The following is an 18,474-nucleotide window of genomic DNA, read 5'->3' on the forward strand; positions in this document are numbered from 1 at the left end:
ACAGCTAGAAAGAGGAGAGTGTTATTTTTATTTAATAAATGGATACATAAATGAGTATTTGCTATATCTGCTGACCTTGAATACAAAGGTCTCTAATTTACTATTATTTTATTATTAGTTGGCAACATTGGCGTTACTTCAATGCAGTGACAAAATACTAAAGATAAGTTATAAGACAAGGAGAAGTTTCCTTTAGTTTGTAGAAAAGGAGGAGGAGGAAGAGGAGGGAGAAGAAGAAATGGGGTTATGACGAAAAGTTATTAGAATATTAGAAGCTGCTATACTTACTACAAGACTGTATTCTTGAAAGTCCATTCCCAGCCCCATGCAGGCTGGAGTCAAAACTCTGACTGCTCCTCACGGTAACTGGAGAACTAATGCCGCTACTGACTGTAGCTGTACTTGGCATCCGGGCTAGATTAGGCATGCTTCTTCGGAGCTTATCTGAAGGAGAAACAATTTTTACTAGGTTAAAAGTCCTAAATTTATTGACAACTGAAACACTTGTTTTTCCAAAGAAAAATAAATAAACTATGCACCTGTGTGGCCGGGACAGGAGGGGAAAGTAAAGGAAGCAGTAACATAGTCCCAAAAAGAAACCTACTCATTACCTGCCTTATGAAATGGTAACCCTTCCATATAACATACTTTTGGTAAAAGTATGTGCATTATGGATGGGATATCAGAAATCTGTTGTATTGTAAGCAGAGTTGCAACCAGAATTTCCAGATAGACTATTGTTAAAAGAAAATAAGTGTCTTATAAAGAGATCAATTAGCTGGCTGCTCCTACTCAGTAACTGGATGAAACTATCATATAAAGCTAGAGAATGTTCTTTAAAATACTAGAAATAAAGTTTTGTACTTATTTAATTTTTTTTTAAATCTAAACTAGGAGAGTCTAATGGTGAGCACCAATGGTCAAACCTGTAATCAGCTTCTCAGGAGGCTGAGATCTAAAGATCCAAGTTTAAAGTCAACCCAGGCATGAAAATCTATGAGACTCATTTCCAGTTAGCCACCAAAGCACCAAAAGTCGATCTGTGGTGACACCAGCCCTGAGTATAAAATGCAAAAAGACAGTGCCCAGACCCTGTGTGCAAGACCAAGTACCAGCACACACACACACACACACACACACACACACACACACACACACACACACACACAAAATAATAATTATTATAAAGGAGTCAAAACTAACACTTACTGAATATTTTGCTAACACACCGAAACGAAACACATGAACAAAATTCCAATTTGAGATGGCTTAATTTATCCACTCATCACATCAACATGATGACATCAACTTCTGGAAAGTTTTAACTTTCATCAGTATGCCAACAACTGTTTGCAAAATAAAACTCATTGAAAACTGCTGCAAAACAGGCAGCAGGAAGTGGTGCTGTGGCTCAAAGTGGTACAACACTAGCCTTGAGCAAAAAAGCTTATAGACAGTGCCCAGGCCCAGAGTCAAGCCCACAGACCAAAAACAAAAACAAAAAGAAAAGAAAGAAAGAAACAAGCAGCAGTGGGGATGGGGAAATTGAGAGTAAGCATAGTGGTCAATCTGATTAAGATACTGTATACGAATGATGCATGAAACACCAACGTGAAACCCCTTTGGACAAGTGACCTATACTGAAATAAATGAGTGAGAGGAATATAAAACAGGCCTTGTTGTGGATGTGGGTATTAATAGGAGGGAGACACATGTAAGAGAGTCAATATGGCCAAAAAAATTTTTTTTGTCAGTTGTAGGGCTTTAACACAGGGCCTGGGCACTGTCCCTGAACTCTACCACTTTGAGCCACAGCTCCACTTTGGGTTTTCTGGTAGAGATAAGAGTCTCACAGGGGACTTTTCTGCCCAGGCTGGCTTCAAACCGTGATCCTTAGATCTCAGCCTCCTGAATAGCAAGGATTACAGGTGTGAGTGACCAGAGCCTGGCTAAGTCAAAATATTTTATGTTCAGGGGATAATGAAGACTGCAGAGATTGGTTTAGGAAGAGAGGATGGGAGTGACAGAGGTTGGGAGTCTGATCAAGGTATACTATATGACATACAGACATGGCAAAATGAAAGCCCCTGGCACAATTACTTGATGCTAGCAAAAATGTGAAGGAAAACAAAAAGACCCAGAGTATGCCCAGATTTCTTTCTCGTTGCTCAGCATATCTTCTACCACCAAGAGGCAGCAGAGAATCAAATGCTACCTCCGCCTGTTGCATTTCTTGGTTTTCATCATTACAGCAATTTTCCCTGATTCTCAGGGATCCCTTCCAAGTTCCCCATAGATTCCACAAAGCATGGGTAATAACGAAACATAAACTTATTTTTCTTCATACATGTGCACACCTATGACAGTTTAATTGTTATGATGGTAAGAATTAACTTATAAAAGTTTACCATAATCAAAGTTCTTTAAAACTCATGGATCATTTCTGAGACTTTTTGCATTTAATTCTGATCACAGTAGGCAAAAAGTTATAGAAAACAAAGCCTCAGGGGGGAAGGAAGAACCTACCATACTTCCTTCCCCCTCCTCCCTCACAAGGCTGAAGCTAGAATCCAGGGCCTCACATATGCTAACAAACACTCTACCACTGAGCTCCATCCTGGGCTTACTTGAGGTCTACCTTTAACAATATTTATCCCCAAGTTCCTCTTAAAGTCTTTAGTCCCATGCAGCAAGCAATACATTGAATAAATAATACACATTATGTATAGACAGAATATGTAGCAAAAGTGAGGAGAAAGGAACATACATCTTAGCGCCTACAGGCCAAATAAGGCCTGAGAAATCACTTCATATATGACAGAAAAGATACAAATTCTTCTTGGTTGTCTATGGCCTTCTGCCTGTATTGGTATTTTTTATAGCCCTCAACTGTTATAAATATACAAATGACCCTTGGTAGAAAAAAGGTTACCTACCCCAGAATCTTCTGACATCACAAAATCTTATGTGATGAAGAATCTCAGTCAGTATCAGACTACATTACTTTCACTATATACTTTTTAAGGTAACTGGGAGGCAAAAAAAACTAGTATCTGGGAGGAAATAATTATATTCCATTAATTAGAATATTGAATTAGAATATTAGAATATTAATTGTTTCCCAACTACTATAAAAGATTTTAAATACATAAAAATATTGGAAAGAGGGCTGGGAAGTTGGCTCAGTGGTAGAGCACTTGCCTTGCATGCCTGAGGCCCTGGATTCGATTCCTCAGCACCACATACGCAGGAAAAAAAAGCTGGAAGTGGTGCTGTGGCTCAAGTGGTAGAGCGCTAGCCTTGAGCTGAAGAGCTGAGCGACAGGGCCCGGCCCAGAGTTCAGGCCCCACGATCGGACCCAAAAATAAATAAATAAATAACAATTAAAAAAATATTGGAAAGAGTGCCATTAATACCTGCATGTTTTCTTCTTAGGTCTAACAGTTGATTTAATTTTGCCGTATTTATTTGCTTTAGTTAAACAAAATCAAAAGTGCAGACATTTGATCCGTTAACCATAAATTATTATAAGATTCTATAGAAAACCTTATAGGAACCTGGTGCCTGTGGCTCCCGCCTGTAATCCTAGCTACTCAGGAGGCTGAGATCTGAGGATCACAGGTCAAAGCCAGCCCAGGCAGGAAAGTCCCTATGAGACTCTTATTTCCAATTAACCACTCAAAAACTAGAAGTAGCTCAGGTGGCAGAGTGCTAGCTTTGAGCACAAAGAAGCTCAGGGACAATGCCCAGGCCCTGAGTTCAAGTCCCACAACTGACAAAAAAAAAAAAAAGAAAACTTTATAGGATCAGAACACTTCTGTCACATGAAGCAAACTAACAACATTCTCACTTAAACACAAAATTTTCAAATGTTTTATTAAGTTTTTGCCCCTAAACCACAAAACAGTCAGGGTTTACACATTACTGTGGGTTATATCTCTCATCTCTAGTAATCTATAATGCAACAGTCTTTTAAAATAATATGTATTTATATAAATGCCAAACCAATTTCACAAAGCTTTAATCCTAACATCTACTCCTAAAACTAAAGCCATCCACATATAAATATTTAGGCCACTATGCCTCTTGGAATTAAGCTGTGATATTCAAGTTGTGTCAGACCAACTGGATTTTATGTTCACTTCTTTGTCAAACAATATGGAATCAGTAATAATCACACACACTTTAAAGTTCAAGGAATGAGAAGCAATGTCCTAGTTCTATTTTCCTAAGATAGTAATTTCATCTTCAAGCACTGAGATGCAACAGAAAGCTCAAAGTACACACCAAGTACAGAACTCAATTGAATGTGCTCATGAACAAAAGGCAGCAAATCTCAGCACTCCATAGAGCAGACAGGGGAATCTTCAGAAACCAAAAATGAGATTTAGTTATCCATCAAACTACTTGCTCTGCCAATCACAGTCACAACAGAATTCATGCAGAAGATACTTCAACTGCTAGTGACCACATAACACCACTGCTATGTTTGAAAAGATGCAGGAAGTTTGGTCGAGAATCGGCAAGATTTAGTTATTCCTAATAGCTGACAAATTGTTTACTATTTGGCAAACTATTTTTAATGGTATGGTTCCCCTAAGTACACCAAGAACTTGTTAAGAGCTGTTTCTTTTGAAGCTAACAAGTATAGGAGCTATAGAAGAAGTAGATACACATATGTATTTCTGTATTACTTTTGAGTATTTTTAGATAGATGGAAGAGTTATTCATTATTTTCTCCTATTTATATCACTGAGGCAATTTAGAAAATGTTTGATAGATTCATTTCAAAGTTACAATTCTTATTTCTCAATTTTGTTCAAATAATACTCAAATAATATTCTAACAAATGACGGCTCATATATACGAGCCACATGTTTAAAAAAAATTAAAGGGTGGATGGAGTGGAAGACAAATTTTATTCAGAACACTTACCCATGCAATGAAACATTCATTGTTTAATTTATTCCTTATAACATACTTAGGCTGGGAGAATACACAGCAGATGAGTGGTGTAAAATTACAGTTTTCTAAGAGATAGGTATTATCTTCTTCACATCTTAAAGCTAATGAAACTTGCAAAACTACAACATGAGAGGGTCAAGTGGCAAGAAAGACTAGAAATCAGGGTCTACTGCACCTCAGAGCCATTTGTATTATGCTAGTCAAAACCAAAAATCTGCCTTTGTATTTGTAAGGAAAAAGCAGATCATCTAAGAAAAGTAAAATCCCACAAACAGACCCTGCATGGCAGTAGTTCTCCATGTCCATGTGAAGTGTATCACAGCACAGGTTTAAGGGAAACTTAATCCTTTTCAAAACAGTATTTAATGAAAGCAGGTATCAATTTTCTAAGGTGCCACAAACAAGAGCATAGAAGAAAGTAATCCTACTGACAATACTAATCAAAATGCAGAGCTAGCACCTGCCGGATGGCAAGACTGTGGTGTTTTAAAGCAGGTGACTGAAACAACTCCAGAGCCCAATTCTCGATTCTAGCATGGTAGTAATAGCACCCAGTAATGCAGCACTGTCATTAATAAGCTAAAGGTCAGAATCCCTATCTGGCAGGCTTTCAAATTTGCAATTTGCAAATTTGCAATTATTCATATTATAAATACTTTCAAATAAACTTTCAGCTCATGAGAACAGATGAAGAAAAAAAGCTAAAAAACATGGTAAAAAGTTAATCGCTACTAAAATTTGTATTTCATTTGGCTATATTTTTAAATATCATTTGAGCACTTCTAGGCCTACCTTCAAGAAACAGTATGGTATAATAATTGAATGCTATAATTAAATACAAAAACTTTTAAGCTGTTTGCTGCTCTTCTAGTTTATGGGATTTTTTTCTTTGAGGGTATAAAACTGTAACAGCTTTAGAATATTATACAATTGTTCGCTATATAGATTTTGGAGAAAAATAAATGATAAAGATATAAAAAAGAAAGAGAATGATAAATAATCCACTCTACTAGGGTGCCTTTAGCACAGATAAATTCCCTGTTATCATAGCAAGTAATAGTTTCCATAAACCTCTGCCACAGAGATCTGAATTCTAGGTATTAGGAAGTCAGAAAAACAACCCAAACTCTCCCTAAATCTGGATGTGTGACAGCAGCATCCTTTCTAAGGCATCATTGTCATATCGATCATCACTGTGAGCCAGGAAAAGGCAGTAAAAGGTTGGTGGTTTTATGAAAGGTAAAGATGGATACAACTCATACCTTTGGCTTACAACCCGTTACTACCTTTCCCCATACTACAGTAAAATTAGCAACAACCCAAAGATGTTTCATACCTATAACTCCTTCTGAGCTAGTTACAGGTTGGCATTCTTCTTGAAGTTATATTATAATAATTCTGGGCGCCGGTGGCTCATGCCTGTACTCCTAGCTACTCAGGAGGCTGAGATCTGAGGATCCCGATTCAAAGCCAGTCAAGGCATGAAAGTCCATGAGACTCTTATCTCCAATTAACCACTAGAAAACAGGAAGTGGTGCGGTGGCTCAAGCAGTAGAGCACTCGCCTTGAGCTGAAGAGCGGCAGGGATAGTGCCCAAGCCCAGAGTTCAAGCCCCACAACAGACCAAAAGAATAAAAATAAATAAATAAATAATTTCAGGATATGTAACTGAAACGGTTAATTTCAGATATAAATTTATAAGACCAAATGCTGCTAAGGTCCTGAAGATGAGCTTAATAAATTTGAGAAACAGCAATTTTTTTAAATTGATTATAAAACACAACCTACCTCCATTGGTCCTATTTGGTTGCTGATCTGGAGTCTGGGGCTGAGGTGAATAATACTGTTGTTGCTGGTAATTGTTTGAAGGAAAATACTGAGTACTGGGGTTCCTCCTACAATCCCGAATGCTGGAGAAAGTCTGTGAGTGGGGAATTCCTCTTTGGAAAGGTGAACACCTTGGAAGACGAGGCTGGGGTGGTGGCAAATGATCAAATTCTTCCTCATCCTCCAGACTGTATCGATCGTACTCTTGATCACTACACGTGCCTTTCTTTCCTGAACTCAGTGATACACTGGAACTATGTCTCGAGACAGATGCTGAAGTAGAAGCATAATCTTGCCTGAGACCTACAGAACAACAAATAGTGTTGTAAGTTGATCTAGCTAATATTGAATTATAGTTAATCAAGTATCTGATAAACATGTACGCCAATAAATTTTTCAAGTAGGACTCCTAGATCTTGGTTTTTAGTTTATTAAACCCATCCTCCAAAATGAATATGTTTATTGCCTGAAAATATAACTAATACTAGAGAATTCAATGTTGTAAAAACACTTCCTGCATTCCAATGAAGATTGAATGTACCTGCCACAGCACCATCAAACAATACCTATGAATATTCCAAAATCAACCCTTTTCAAATCTGGAGATATTTAAAAAAACAGATTAGGAAGAAGTACCCATCATTACTCATTTTCTCTGAATTAGGAGAATGAATCAAATTTCTACCCAAGTAAGAAGACAGCCTGCTCTCTACACTTTCAAAGTCAGAAGGAAAGTTTAAAATATGAAATAGAAATACTTTCTAACAAGGTAACTCTTTCATTCTTATTTTTGTTAATATTATGTTTCAAAATGTTCTGATGTTTTAATATTTTAGGCCATCCTAGATGGCAACCCTTCATAAATAGTCAGAACTGCAAATTTTTCATTACTTGAGTGATTGCCCATACAACTTTTCTTCTAGAAGTAGTCTATTTGAGCCTACTTAATTCTAAAACTGACATCCAACCTTTTAGCCATATATTTTTAGAACAAGCACTTAAGTTTATTAATAATAGTAAAGCAAAAATAATAACCTTCTACCTCAAAGTATACCTTATTAAATCCTGTATAAGTGTTACCATGTTATCACAGTAGCCTTGATAAGTCAAAAATTGAGAACCTGGTATGCTTAAATGACAACTGACTATTTCTATGTAAGTTTGCCTGAAAAGAAAACCCTAAAATAAGGTTGGCTCGGTTTTGTGATCTACATCTTCCTGTAACATAATGGGTGATATGTAGTACTAGATTACTTGTAACTATATCGCAGAACCAGTGAATGACTGCCCATTTCCCATTTTCTACTCTTCAACAACCATTTATCTGCAGGTGCATCAATGCATTTTTGGTGTTGTTTTAATTTTGATTTTGAAAGACTGTCTTACTCTGTAGTCTAGACTAGTCTCATCTCATCAAACTTTCAATCCTCCTGTCCTTGCCTCTTATATGCTAGGAATACAAATATTCACCACCACATGTAGATCAATACATTTTAATTGCGTTTTCCTTAAAACAACTCACATTCAGTGCTAGAAAATATCAATATGCGCTTCATTCCTTCCCCCCCAATAATTTGCAAAATTACTGACTAGTATAATATCCAGGGTGTTAGCATTAAACATAATCTGCTTTTCTATTCAGATTTTCCCAGTTTACTCATGTACTAAAATTTCATGACTAACAGATTTGCAGATCCCTCAACAGTGAAAATATCAGTTGCACCACAAAAAAAAGAATCCCTTGTGTTGCTTGTATTGCCACTTCCCTCTCCTTTCTCAGACCTCAGGTGCCACCCTAATTCCCAACCACTAAACTGTCTTCCACTTATAAAGTTTTCTCATTTCCAAGTGTTATATGAGTGGAATTATACAACATTCAATCACTTGAAATCTTCTTTACTTCACTCTCAGTATGATTCACTGGAGCTCCATCTAAGATACTATATCAATAGTTTGTTTCTTTTTATTGCTGGGTAGTAACTCACTGTATACCACAATTTATTTAACCATTCTCATTCTGAAGGACACCTAAACTAATCTCAGTTTAGGACCATTACAAACAAAGCTGTTAAAACACCCAGGTACAGGATTTTATGTCAACAAAAATATCTGCTGTCCTGGGTAAATACTCCAGAGTACACATGGTATCCAAAGAACACCCATGTGTTATGAGTGCGCCTAATATCTTATGTTCTTAAGCACATGACAGACATATAACTCATCTTCATCCAGTTCTACTAAATAAAACAAGAGAAATAATCAAAGTATTTGCCCATTGTGTGGGGACACGTGCTTGAGCCTCCTTCATCACATCTGGATCACTTGGAAACCTCGCTTTCATAGTTAAAAAAAGAACTTACTTTCTTCTTGTAGACGAGCCATGATCTGAACATCAGTGAGGTCCTGTAATTTATATCCCATGGAGATAGAGTCATCCTCCAGTTCTGAAGTACTCAGCTCACTGTCAATGGAGGACTGGGGACTGAGAGGGGAGCCTCGGGAAGTGTAACCTAAAACACAATGGAAATATGCATCTCATTTAGTTTAAAGAATGGGTAGATGTTCTACAGCTCAAAAAGAAGGGGCAATACCTTTTACTTATTTACAGAACTTCAGAAAATAATTATCAACATATACCATCACTTAAAGCCAGACAATAAGCATACCTTCACGTGTTCATAATTCATATGTACAAAAATTTATTTACTGTTTTCTTAAATTTTCAGAATTTACCCTCTCCCTAAATTGTGTTTAAGACAGTTATTTTTTTTAATGTTTAAAGGATATTTATGTGAATTTCCTTTTTTTTCCTTATGATGTTGAGATTAAAGCTAGGACCTCAAGCATGCTGGACAAGCACTCTACCACTCAGCCACATGCCCAGACCAGTTAGGTGTTTTATATCACTAAGAAAAAAACACTAATAACTATTATGATATTGTAATGATAACTACATGAATGGTAAGGCATGAAAGTACATTTGTGTACATTTTTATTTAGTAATGAGGCATACTTTTCTCTGGTTAAATGTTTGTTTTTTTGGTCAGTCGTGGGGCCTGAACTCTGGACCTGGGTGCTGTCCCTCAGCTCTTCAGCTCAAGGCTAGTACTCTACCACTTAAACTTCAGCACCACTTCTGGCTTTTTCTGCTTATGTGGTGCTGAGGAATCGAACCCAGGGCCTCATGCTTGCAAGGCAAACACTCTACCACTGAGCCACCTTCCCAGCCCTGGTTACATGTTTTAAACCTTAAATTTAATGTGGTCTACTCTTTAATGAGTAGACACAGGAGTGCCATAAATGGATAATATCACACACTAGGCATATAATACACAAAAATATATACAAAACCCTCATAATCAATGAAAGTGAATATAAAGCAGCAATGGCTTTAGATAAGAGAATAAATAACAAAATACTCAAGTGGAAGAAAATGATAGGAATGGAATGATACCAGTGCTGAGACACATAAAGAAATGGTGAGACCCTCAGCTTATAAAAAATAAAGAACCTACTATATCTATTCTTTCTACAGAGCCCTAACGTTCAAAAAAATCTACCAGAAAAAAAATAATTACATAAAAACATAAAGGCTTATGATCTCGAACATTTAAAAAAAATTTGTCTAATTATATTTGACATTTAGTCATGCAAGCACTTAAGGCATTTGAAAACATGCAACTATGTTGGTGTGCATTTGCCAAAGGGAAGACAGACAGACTACCACACACATCAGAGAGCAAGCAATTCAGTGGTAGGAGAATACACATTTTTTTTTGTATCAAAACTAAGTGTGCAGCAAAAAACTCTCCATTATAATAAGATTACCCTCAAGCTTTCTAGTGAAGGATGGATGTCAGAGTTGTATTTAGTGATTGAATTGCAAAGCAAGCAACTGGTCAAGACATTGAAATATTACCTGTTTTTTCAGGTGTTAGTATTGCTTTATTTGAGGTTTTAGAGAAGCTGGGAGTATTAATGCCATTGCTATAAGGGCTGAGTCTTGCAACAGGACTATAAGAGAAAGCCAGGGAGGCAGTTGAAGAGAAGAGACTCCGCCATCGGCTAGCTGTCACAGAAGCAGAAAACAGCAGTAGTTAGCTATGCAGAAGCAGATGTTGCTTTGTCAGAAAGGGAAAAGGAAGAAACTAAAATTTTTTAAGTGGGGGTAGGGGAGAGATAACCAAAAGTACTTTTCATAAGAATATCTTAACTGATTTCTATTTATCTAAGGAAAAATGTATAAAAATAGTCAACTTGTGAGTGAGCACCAATTTACACATCAACTAAGAAAAATCAAATCAATCTCACTTTGAAAGCCAGTAGGCCTGCATGAAAATAAAACTTTGTTTTCAATTTCTACATTAGAAATGTTTTCTACTTCTGAATAAAGGTATGTTTTTAATTAATATAAAAAAGAATAATATTAAACTTTTTAAAAAGCCTTATAGTCTTTAGAAATTATGGAGAATGTTTTCACATTCCTAATGTTCACATTCCTAAATGTTTTCAGTCTATTTTCACTATATTTAATATCAGAAGACACTTAAAATGATTATTTTGTTTAAATGGCCTTGAGTCTAAAACAGTTTTTAGGGAAAAATAGTCTACAAATTAGGGAAGAGATTTCTACACTACAATATAATAACAGTTATAAACTATTGGTCATCTCTTTTTTTAAATACATTTGTTTTCAAGCCAAAATTTTTTCAAAAATATAAGTTTTCTGAAAAGCATATATACTGTTACATGTAACTTAAGTTAGATTACATACATTAATATCTTAATACCATTTTGATATGGATGTATTTAAAGTAACATTAAGAAACTACTCACAATGACTAAGATGATCTAATTCTCACATTACCTCACTTATCGTAATTGGTTTATTTCCCCTATACAAAACTATCATCTCCCTATTAACTCTAAGTGGTAGGATCATGAAAAAGACCTCCAAAATCATAAAAAAAAATTTTTTTTAGTAAATTACACCAAACATCATCTGCTGGTTCTTCATAAAACTCAATTCGGCAAACAAACTGTACATTTCCTAAAAAATAATCAGTTACATACATATTAAGTAGGACACTAAGAGACCAAAAGAAAAAGAAAAAAAATGGGTTACAGTAATACAGCAATACATTGGTTTATATTTACTGGAAATCTGACAAAACAAAAAAAGAAAGGAGCATTTGAAATGCACTTCCCAAACCCCTTCTAATGAGAAATGCGAATGAGCTGTTGAAGAACAATCACCTCCAAACTAGGATCCTTGAAAACTCCGATCAGTATTACTTAAGATCAATGTTTCCTCTTACTTCAGCAAGAATTCTTAAATAAGTCCCACTACATTCCAACAACTGTTTGTGGGGGGGGGGGTCTTTTCCTATGTAGGTGAAGAAGTAAGCAGGGAAACGATTTACTGTAACACTCAAAATGCACCAAGTTCCATGGCCAGTATTTACTGAAATGTGGTTCTCAACTAACACAGCCCTGTGTGTCCCTTACATCCAACCTGTAATCTACTGTGTTCCTGCAGGCCTTACTGCTCTGGGTCAGAGCACAGAAGTGTGCTCCCTGTTCTCTCAGCTCCACACAGGTCAACTTCACCCTGAAATACACTCCAAAATAGGGGTTAACGTGCAGCACACACAATACAGCTGCTCTCATCTTGATTATTAGATGGGTCTCATTAAAAATTCTCTTTAAAAAAAAAGGTCAATAGTTCTTTGTGACTGTATCTCCTGCTTACAGATGATGTTATTTTATATCAGTTTGATCACTAGCCAGACGAATTACAGTGACTGTGTGTTCTCGGCCACAGATGTTGGGGACCGACACATCACGAGTAAACAGCATTCATTATTCTGTACAACCTCTACTGTAACCCAGCCTCCCCGCACAATGACACAGTTATTGTGGCTGTGACAGCAAGATCCCAACTAAGAACACAATTAACGTCTATTGCAAGAAAGAATGTTCCACATTGTTCTTCAGCACTGAGGCTTTTAAGAAGAGGGAGGAGAATTATTGTAGAGGCAAGCCCACAAAACAAAGGTTCTCTATTACTGCCCCAGGGTACAGTGGAGGAAGGGAAGGGAAAGTAGCGGAAAGGATTGCATCCTCCTATTCTTTTTTTAAACTTTATTTTCCTGTAAAGATGCTGTACAGAGAGGTTACAGTTACATCAGTAAGGGAATGAGTACATTTTTTGTCGAACATTCTTCTCCATGTAAGGAGAGTTGTAAAAAATTTAACAGAAAGCATTTTTTGTAAGGAACAAGGGGAGGAAGATTAACTAGGGTTTGAACTTTGCTAGGCACTGTTCTACCTTTTGAGCCATAACCTAAGGCCTGAAGAACTTTTATAGAGGATATTTTATCTCCTTCATTGTATTTTCATGTAAATTTATCAGGTTGTTTTGAGAGACTCAAATAGGATCAAAATGTTATAGGAAGAATAAGAATTTTGCCAAAGGAGAAAATGGGCAAAAAAATTCTAAATAACAGTGAAATTTTCCTATATTCCTATTCCAAAGTTCTATCCATAATAAAAGGTCTCCCTGTAAGAAAAATTGAGATGACATGGATTATGTAATTTTAATTCCATTCCTTAGAATAGCACAGAGTTGGCCCAAACAACTCTGATGCATTGATTAAATGCATCCTGTTTGCCAAGGTTTTCTTTCCCAGAAGTTTTAAACTAAACCACTATGAAGATCTCCCATACTGCAAGTTCTCTAGAGTTCCCACAACTTCCTGTAATCAGGGCCTCAAAACTAGTGGCTAAAGATCAGGAATCTATCTTGTGAGACAAAATGCCACCTCGGGTAGAGAGAGTACATATGAAAGTATGGGGCAGGAAAGACCACTGTAGAGTCAAGGACTGAGAAATGTTTAGGCCAGTGCTCAGGGTACATGTGAGAAAGGAGCTGGGAAGGTGGGTGAAATTCATATGCTTGTAACAGTACATTCCTTAAGGTACAGTTAATGTCCTGACTTTGAAAAGAAGAAGAAAGACAGAATTAGAGATGTTATTTTATGATGATACAGCCCTATAGATGATGGAATAAGTAATTCCCCAGATGGACTGATGACTGAGACATTAATTAGAAGACTTCTCCGACAAGCTCAGTAAGACAAGACAAAGTCCTCAACTAAACATAAGCAAAACACTCAGGTAGAGTAAATGCAGTAAGCCACATCTAAGGAAACAAAGCACTGAACCGTGAACACTCAACAGTATGAATAGGATAGTCAACAGTTCTTACTTGTTTGTTCAAGAACCACATCAAAGAAAGTAAGCTATAAATGCTACATCATCATTATTATTATTATCGACATAGATAACTTGTTCAAATCTTATCTTGACTCTTAAATAATAAGGTTCAGTAACCCAGAGTTCTGGAAAGGAGAGGGAAGCAAGGCCAGGTTACCAGCCCTCCAATCCTTCTGCATTTTCCTTTCTTCATGCTACAGGCTGTCAGGCCTCAATTCACACCATACACAGGAATTCAATTACATGGTCTGCACGAATACTAACTATAGTCAAAAATTAGTGAAGGTAAAAAGGACATTGGCTCTTAAAATACTTTTTATTCTCCCATTAACCGGAAGCTTGATCTAGACCACAGCATTTTAATCTATGCCCACAAACTACCAAGACAGAAAATCCTTCCTTTCCATAAACAATTCTCTTCAATATAAATGTGCTACAGGACTTTATATATTATACCATGAACACCTACAGCCTTCACACACACTTGGTGTACAGACATAGTCAAATATCTGGACAAATCTTAAGAAGAATTTTGAAACCAAAATGAAGATGGTATTGAACTGTTTCACTCTTCTAAACTGCCCTGGCTGAGTAAAAGCAAGCCGCCATATGTCAGCACCATTGAGCTCGCTCCAGCCTGAACAAGCAGCCTAGAGTGGTAACATATGGTCGGCTGCTTATCTGATCTACTATTTTTTACTGGTTAAACGTGAGTGGCATTAATTTCTCCATAGTGTTCCAAGACTGATTTGACAAACATATGGGGTCTAGAAAGTCCTACCACTACTCGTAAACATATGCTCACGATGCTCTTTCTCTGACACACACAAAATAAAAGAGAATTGAACTGTAATGTAATGGTCAATTCCATACAAGGAAAAGGTTAGTGATCTAATGGGTACAGTTAGGAACCACTTAGTTACTAGGGTAAATAGTTGTTATTTCAAGTTTCTCAATCTTCAAATTACAGACAGAAAACCTACTAGAAAGATAAGTTAAATCTTTTTTTACAGTTCACATTTATCCAACCTGTAATGACAAATTCAATTTAAAAGAAGTATCTGTAATATGTATGTATAAGGGCCTATGATTCCAGGACACTGTAAGTACTCGTTATTTAAACTTTTAGTTGTATTCAAAATGTAGACATCTACAAAACATGATTCTCATATCACCCTTAATTAACATCTAATACAAGTTCAATTACTTAATCACTAATACCCTGATCTACTCAAGAAAGGTCCTTTCAACATTCCAATTAAGCTTAAAATATATTTGGTTTAAACGAACTAAGAGGTTGTAAAACTGATATGACAAGTAACATTTAATAAACACTTGCTCAATGTCAGCTACAAAATTTCACTGTGTTTAGGAAGGCTTATTACTTAATACCATTTATTTCACTTATTTAATGTTAAAATGTAATAGGTCAAGTGTTTCCTAGGTCATAGTAGTTATTATAAACTTAGTGGATAAGTGTCACAATTAAAGAATTAGATCTTTTCTATTTTTCAGATCTTAACTCATAGTCTATCCTCGCTGGCATTTCTGACTACTGTATTTCTGGAAGATCTCTCTAACAACATGGATAGTAAAAGTACACCTGAGAAATGAGGATCAGAAGGGGAGTTCCTGTGGATTGTCATTTTGTTCTGCATTATCACTGACAATACTGAAGATAGGACATTAGCCTAAAGCACACATAGATTGAATCCAGTATTACCTAAGACCAGAATGCTCTTGTAATCCCAAGTGATCATTAGACTTCAATAATAAGATAAGTATCAAACTTTATAGAAATTTCACTTCAAAGGAATGTGTAAAAATTTCTCTACTTGCTAGCAAGTGCAAAGTCCTGAGTTCAATCCCCAGTACTGAAAAGAAAAAAATTCCTGTTTAATATGTAACTAGCTATCATCCTAGCTACTTGGGAGGTAGAGATAGTTAAATATATATGTGTATGTGTGTGTGTGTGTGTATACAAACATGTATGTGTATACACATATACACGTGTATATATGCAAATAAATATATACGGATATAAATATATATAAATACATATAAGTATATATGCATGACTGGAGGTATAGCTCCAGAGGCAGAGTGCCTACCCAGCTGGTGTGAGGTCCTGAGTTCAAAGCCCAATACCATAAACAAAAAGAAAAAATTCTATTTAGTGGAAGCCCTTTTCCTCTTAGGCCTGTTCACTGCAGCTTAAATCAAATTTGAAGATAATGAAAATAGCCACAGAATAGGTAAGGAGATTTTAGTGAAAGTAATAATTGAACAGGAAAACAAAGAGTGACCTAATGACCAGCTACCAATGTGACACTGTTACGCAAACTAGTCAGCTGTTTCCAGTTCAGACTAAAGCCACAATGGAAGCCATAACTACCAGCCAGAAGAGCCTGCAAGTTCTAAACTGCAATCATTACATAAATAAAGATGCTATGGAGTTTAATTCTCTAAAAAAAATTGGCTAACTAATCACCTGTCTGAAAGGAAGAGAGTCCTGCTCATTCCAAAAAGATCACTTACAAGAGTCTTCTCATTCTGGTAGAAAAGCCAAACACAGTCAACTGTCAGAAAGCTCTGTGAAGTTCCCCAATAGAACAAGGAGATCAAAACTCCCAACAATCCTTCCTTTCCAGTGTCTCTTGGGCTAAAATGTTCTTCTTCAAGTTTGGAGCACAATATATTTCCTTTATATTCCAGAGGGCCTCTGGCCTCTTCATCTTCAAAGGCAGTAGAAAGTTAATATACAAATTTAGTGTTTTGATCAAGAGAAAACTATTTTATGATCCCAAACAAATCCATTCATGACATCAGTAAAATATCTGCTCCCCAATGAACATCAAAATAAAGCTAAAGGTCTAAAGCAGAAATCTCTTTCCCTTTACCCACCTTTTCCACTTTACAAAAGTTTTCTCAGAATTTGGAGCCAAGTTAAATATTTGATCTTTTGCTGGGTACAGTGGTTCACAACTGTCATTCTAGCTACTCAAAGGCCAAGGTCAAGAAGGATATGGTTTGAGGCCAGTTGCAGCAAAAAATTCATGAGGCCCTATTTCAAGCTCTTCGTCCAGGCCATACAGGGGAAAATATGAGACCCAAGTAGAAAAATAACAAAAGCAAAAAGGGTATGGCTCAGACAGTACACTAGAGTGCCTGTCTAGAAAGTCTTCCAGGTAAGGATCTGTCCCTCTTCAGTTCCCATCACACCCAACCACAATGCCCAGCTAGTCTCTTCCATGTTGGACTTCTTCCTATTGCAAGGCCTTTGTTCTGTTCCTATGGTCTATGATAACTCTTCTACCATCACCCCACAGTGATGGGGCTGGTTCTCTCACCAACTTTCAAAACCAGATGGGAAACCTCTCAAACTTAGTTAGGTCTCCTCTTAGCATCACACCCCTGATTTGAGGCAGAGGAAAATACAGAACAAAAGGCATGGGTACTATCATCTGTTCCTTGCATTGGACAGACTCCAAAAGTGAGGCATTAAGCTGGTCTTTGTGTGTGTGTGTGTGTGTGTGAGAGTTATAGGGCTTGAACTCTGGGCCTGGGTGCTGTCCCTCAGCTCTTCAGCTCAATGGTAGTGCTCTACCACTTAAAGCCACAGCACCAATTCTGGTTTTCTCAGTGGTTTATTGGAGAAACGTGTCAGGGACTTTCTTGCTCAGGCTGGCTTTGAACCATGATTCTCAGATCTCACCCTCCTGAGTAGCTAGGATTATGGGCATGAGCCACGGGCACCTGGCCACTAAGCTGGTCTTGTTTGCCTCTGTATCTTCAGTACTTACCCTTAGCACTATGGCTGCAGCTAATAAGTACTCAGTACTTTATACCACTAAGCATCCTAATCATCTCTGATTAAACCCCAATATTTCAGAAAACAAGCGTCTAGAAATTCTTACTTAAATTTGGCTGTACTTTTTAGAAGTCTCAAAAATAGGCATAAATAATAAAACCAATTTCACTGTCATACAGTCAAATTTAATCAGCATCATGTCAGTATGAAAGCAGAATGAAACTATTTTGGGGATTTGAGGGTGGATCTCAGTGGTAGAAAACATCCTGCCCATGTAATTGTAACCCCTCTGTACAGTATGTTCACAAATAAAATTAAATTAAATTAAAAAAAAGAAAACATGCTGAGCATGCAGGAGGCCTAGGGCTTAATCCTAGCACACACACTTACACGCGTGCACATGCTCTCTCTCTCTCTTTCTCTCCCTCTCTCTCTCTCTCTCTCTCTCTCACACACACACACACACACACACACACACATACACACACAAAACCTTCTTTGGAAGAACTTCCATTACTTTGTTTCTCGGTAGGCATGGGTAACAAAATAATATGTTCACTTACCAATTTGCTGCAACAACTATTACACACTGT

At 36.8% G+C, this 18,474-nt stretch overlaps 1 protein-coding gene across 1 annotated transcript in view; it reads right to left on the bottom strand.

The window, feature by feature from the left end:
• The window catches only part of Slain1 (SLAIN motif family, member 1), a 42,121-nt gene that overhangs the window by 5,913 nt on the left and 17,734 nt on the right, over positions 1–18,474 (bottom strand). Inside the window, exons 4-6 of the mRNA XM_013009067.1 lie at positions 9,153–9,302; positions 6,754–7,095; positions 289–444 (exon numbers count right to left, since the gene is read on the bottom strand). Coding sequence (XP_012864521.1) covers positions 289–444; positions 6,754–7,095; positions 9,153–9,302 — 648 coding nt within the window. The remainder of the gene's footprint in view (positions 1–288; positions 445–6,753; positions 7,096–9,152; positions 9,303–18,474) is intronic.

The sequence above is a fragment of the Dipodomys ordii genome, unplaced genomic scaffold (assembly GCF_000151885.1).
Source record: "Dipodomys ordii isolate 6190 unplaced genomic scaffold, Dord_2.0 Scaffold1, whole genome shotgun sequence".
Classification (NCBI taxonomy): Eukaryota; Metazoa; Chordata; class Mammalia; order Rodentia; family Heteromyidae; genus Dipodomys; species Dipodomys ordii.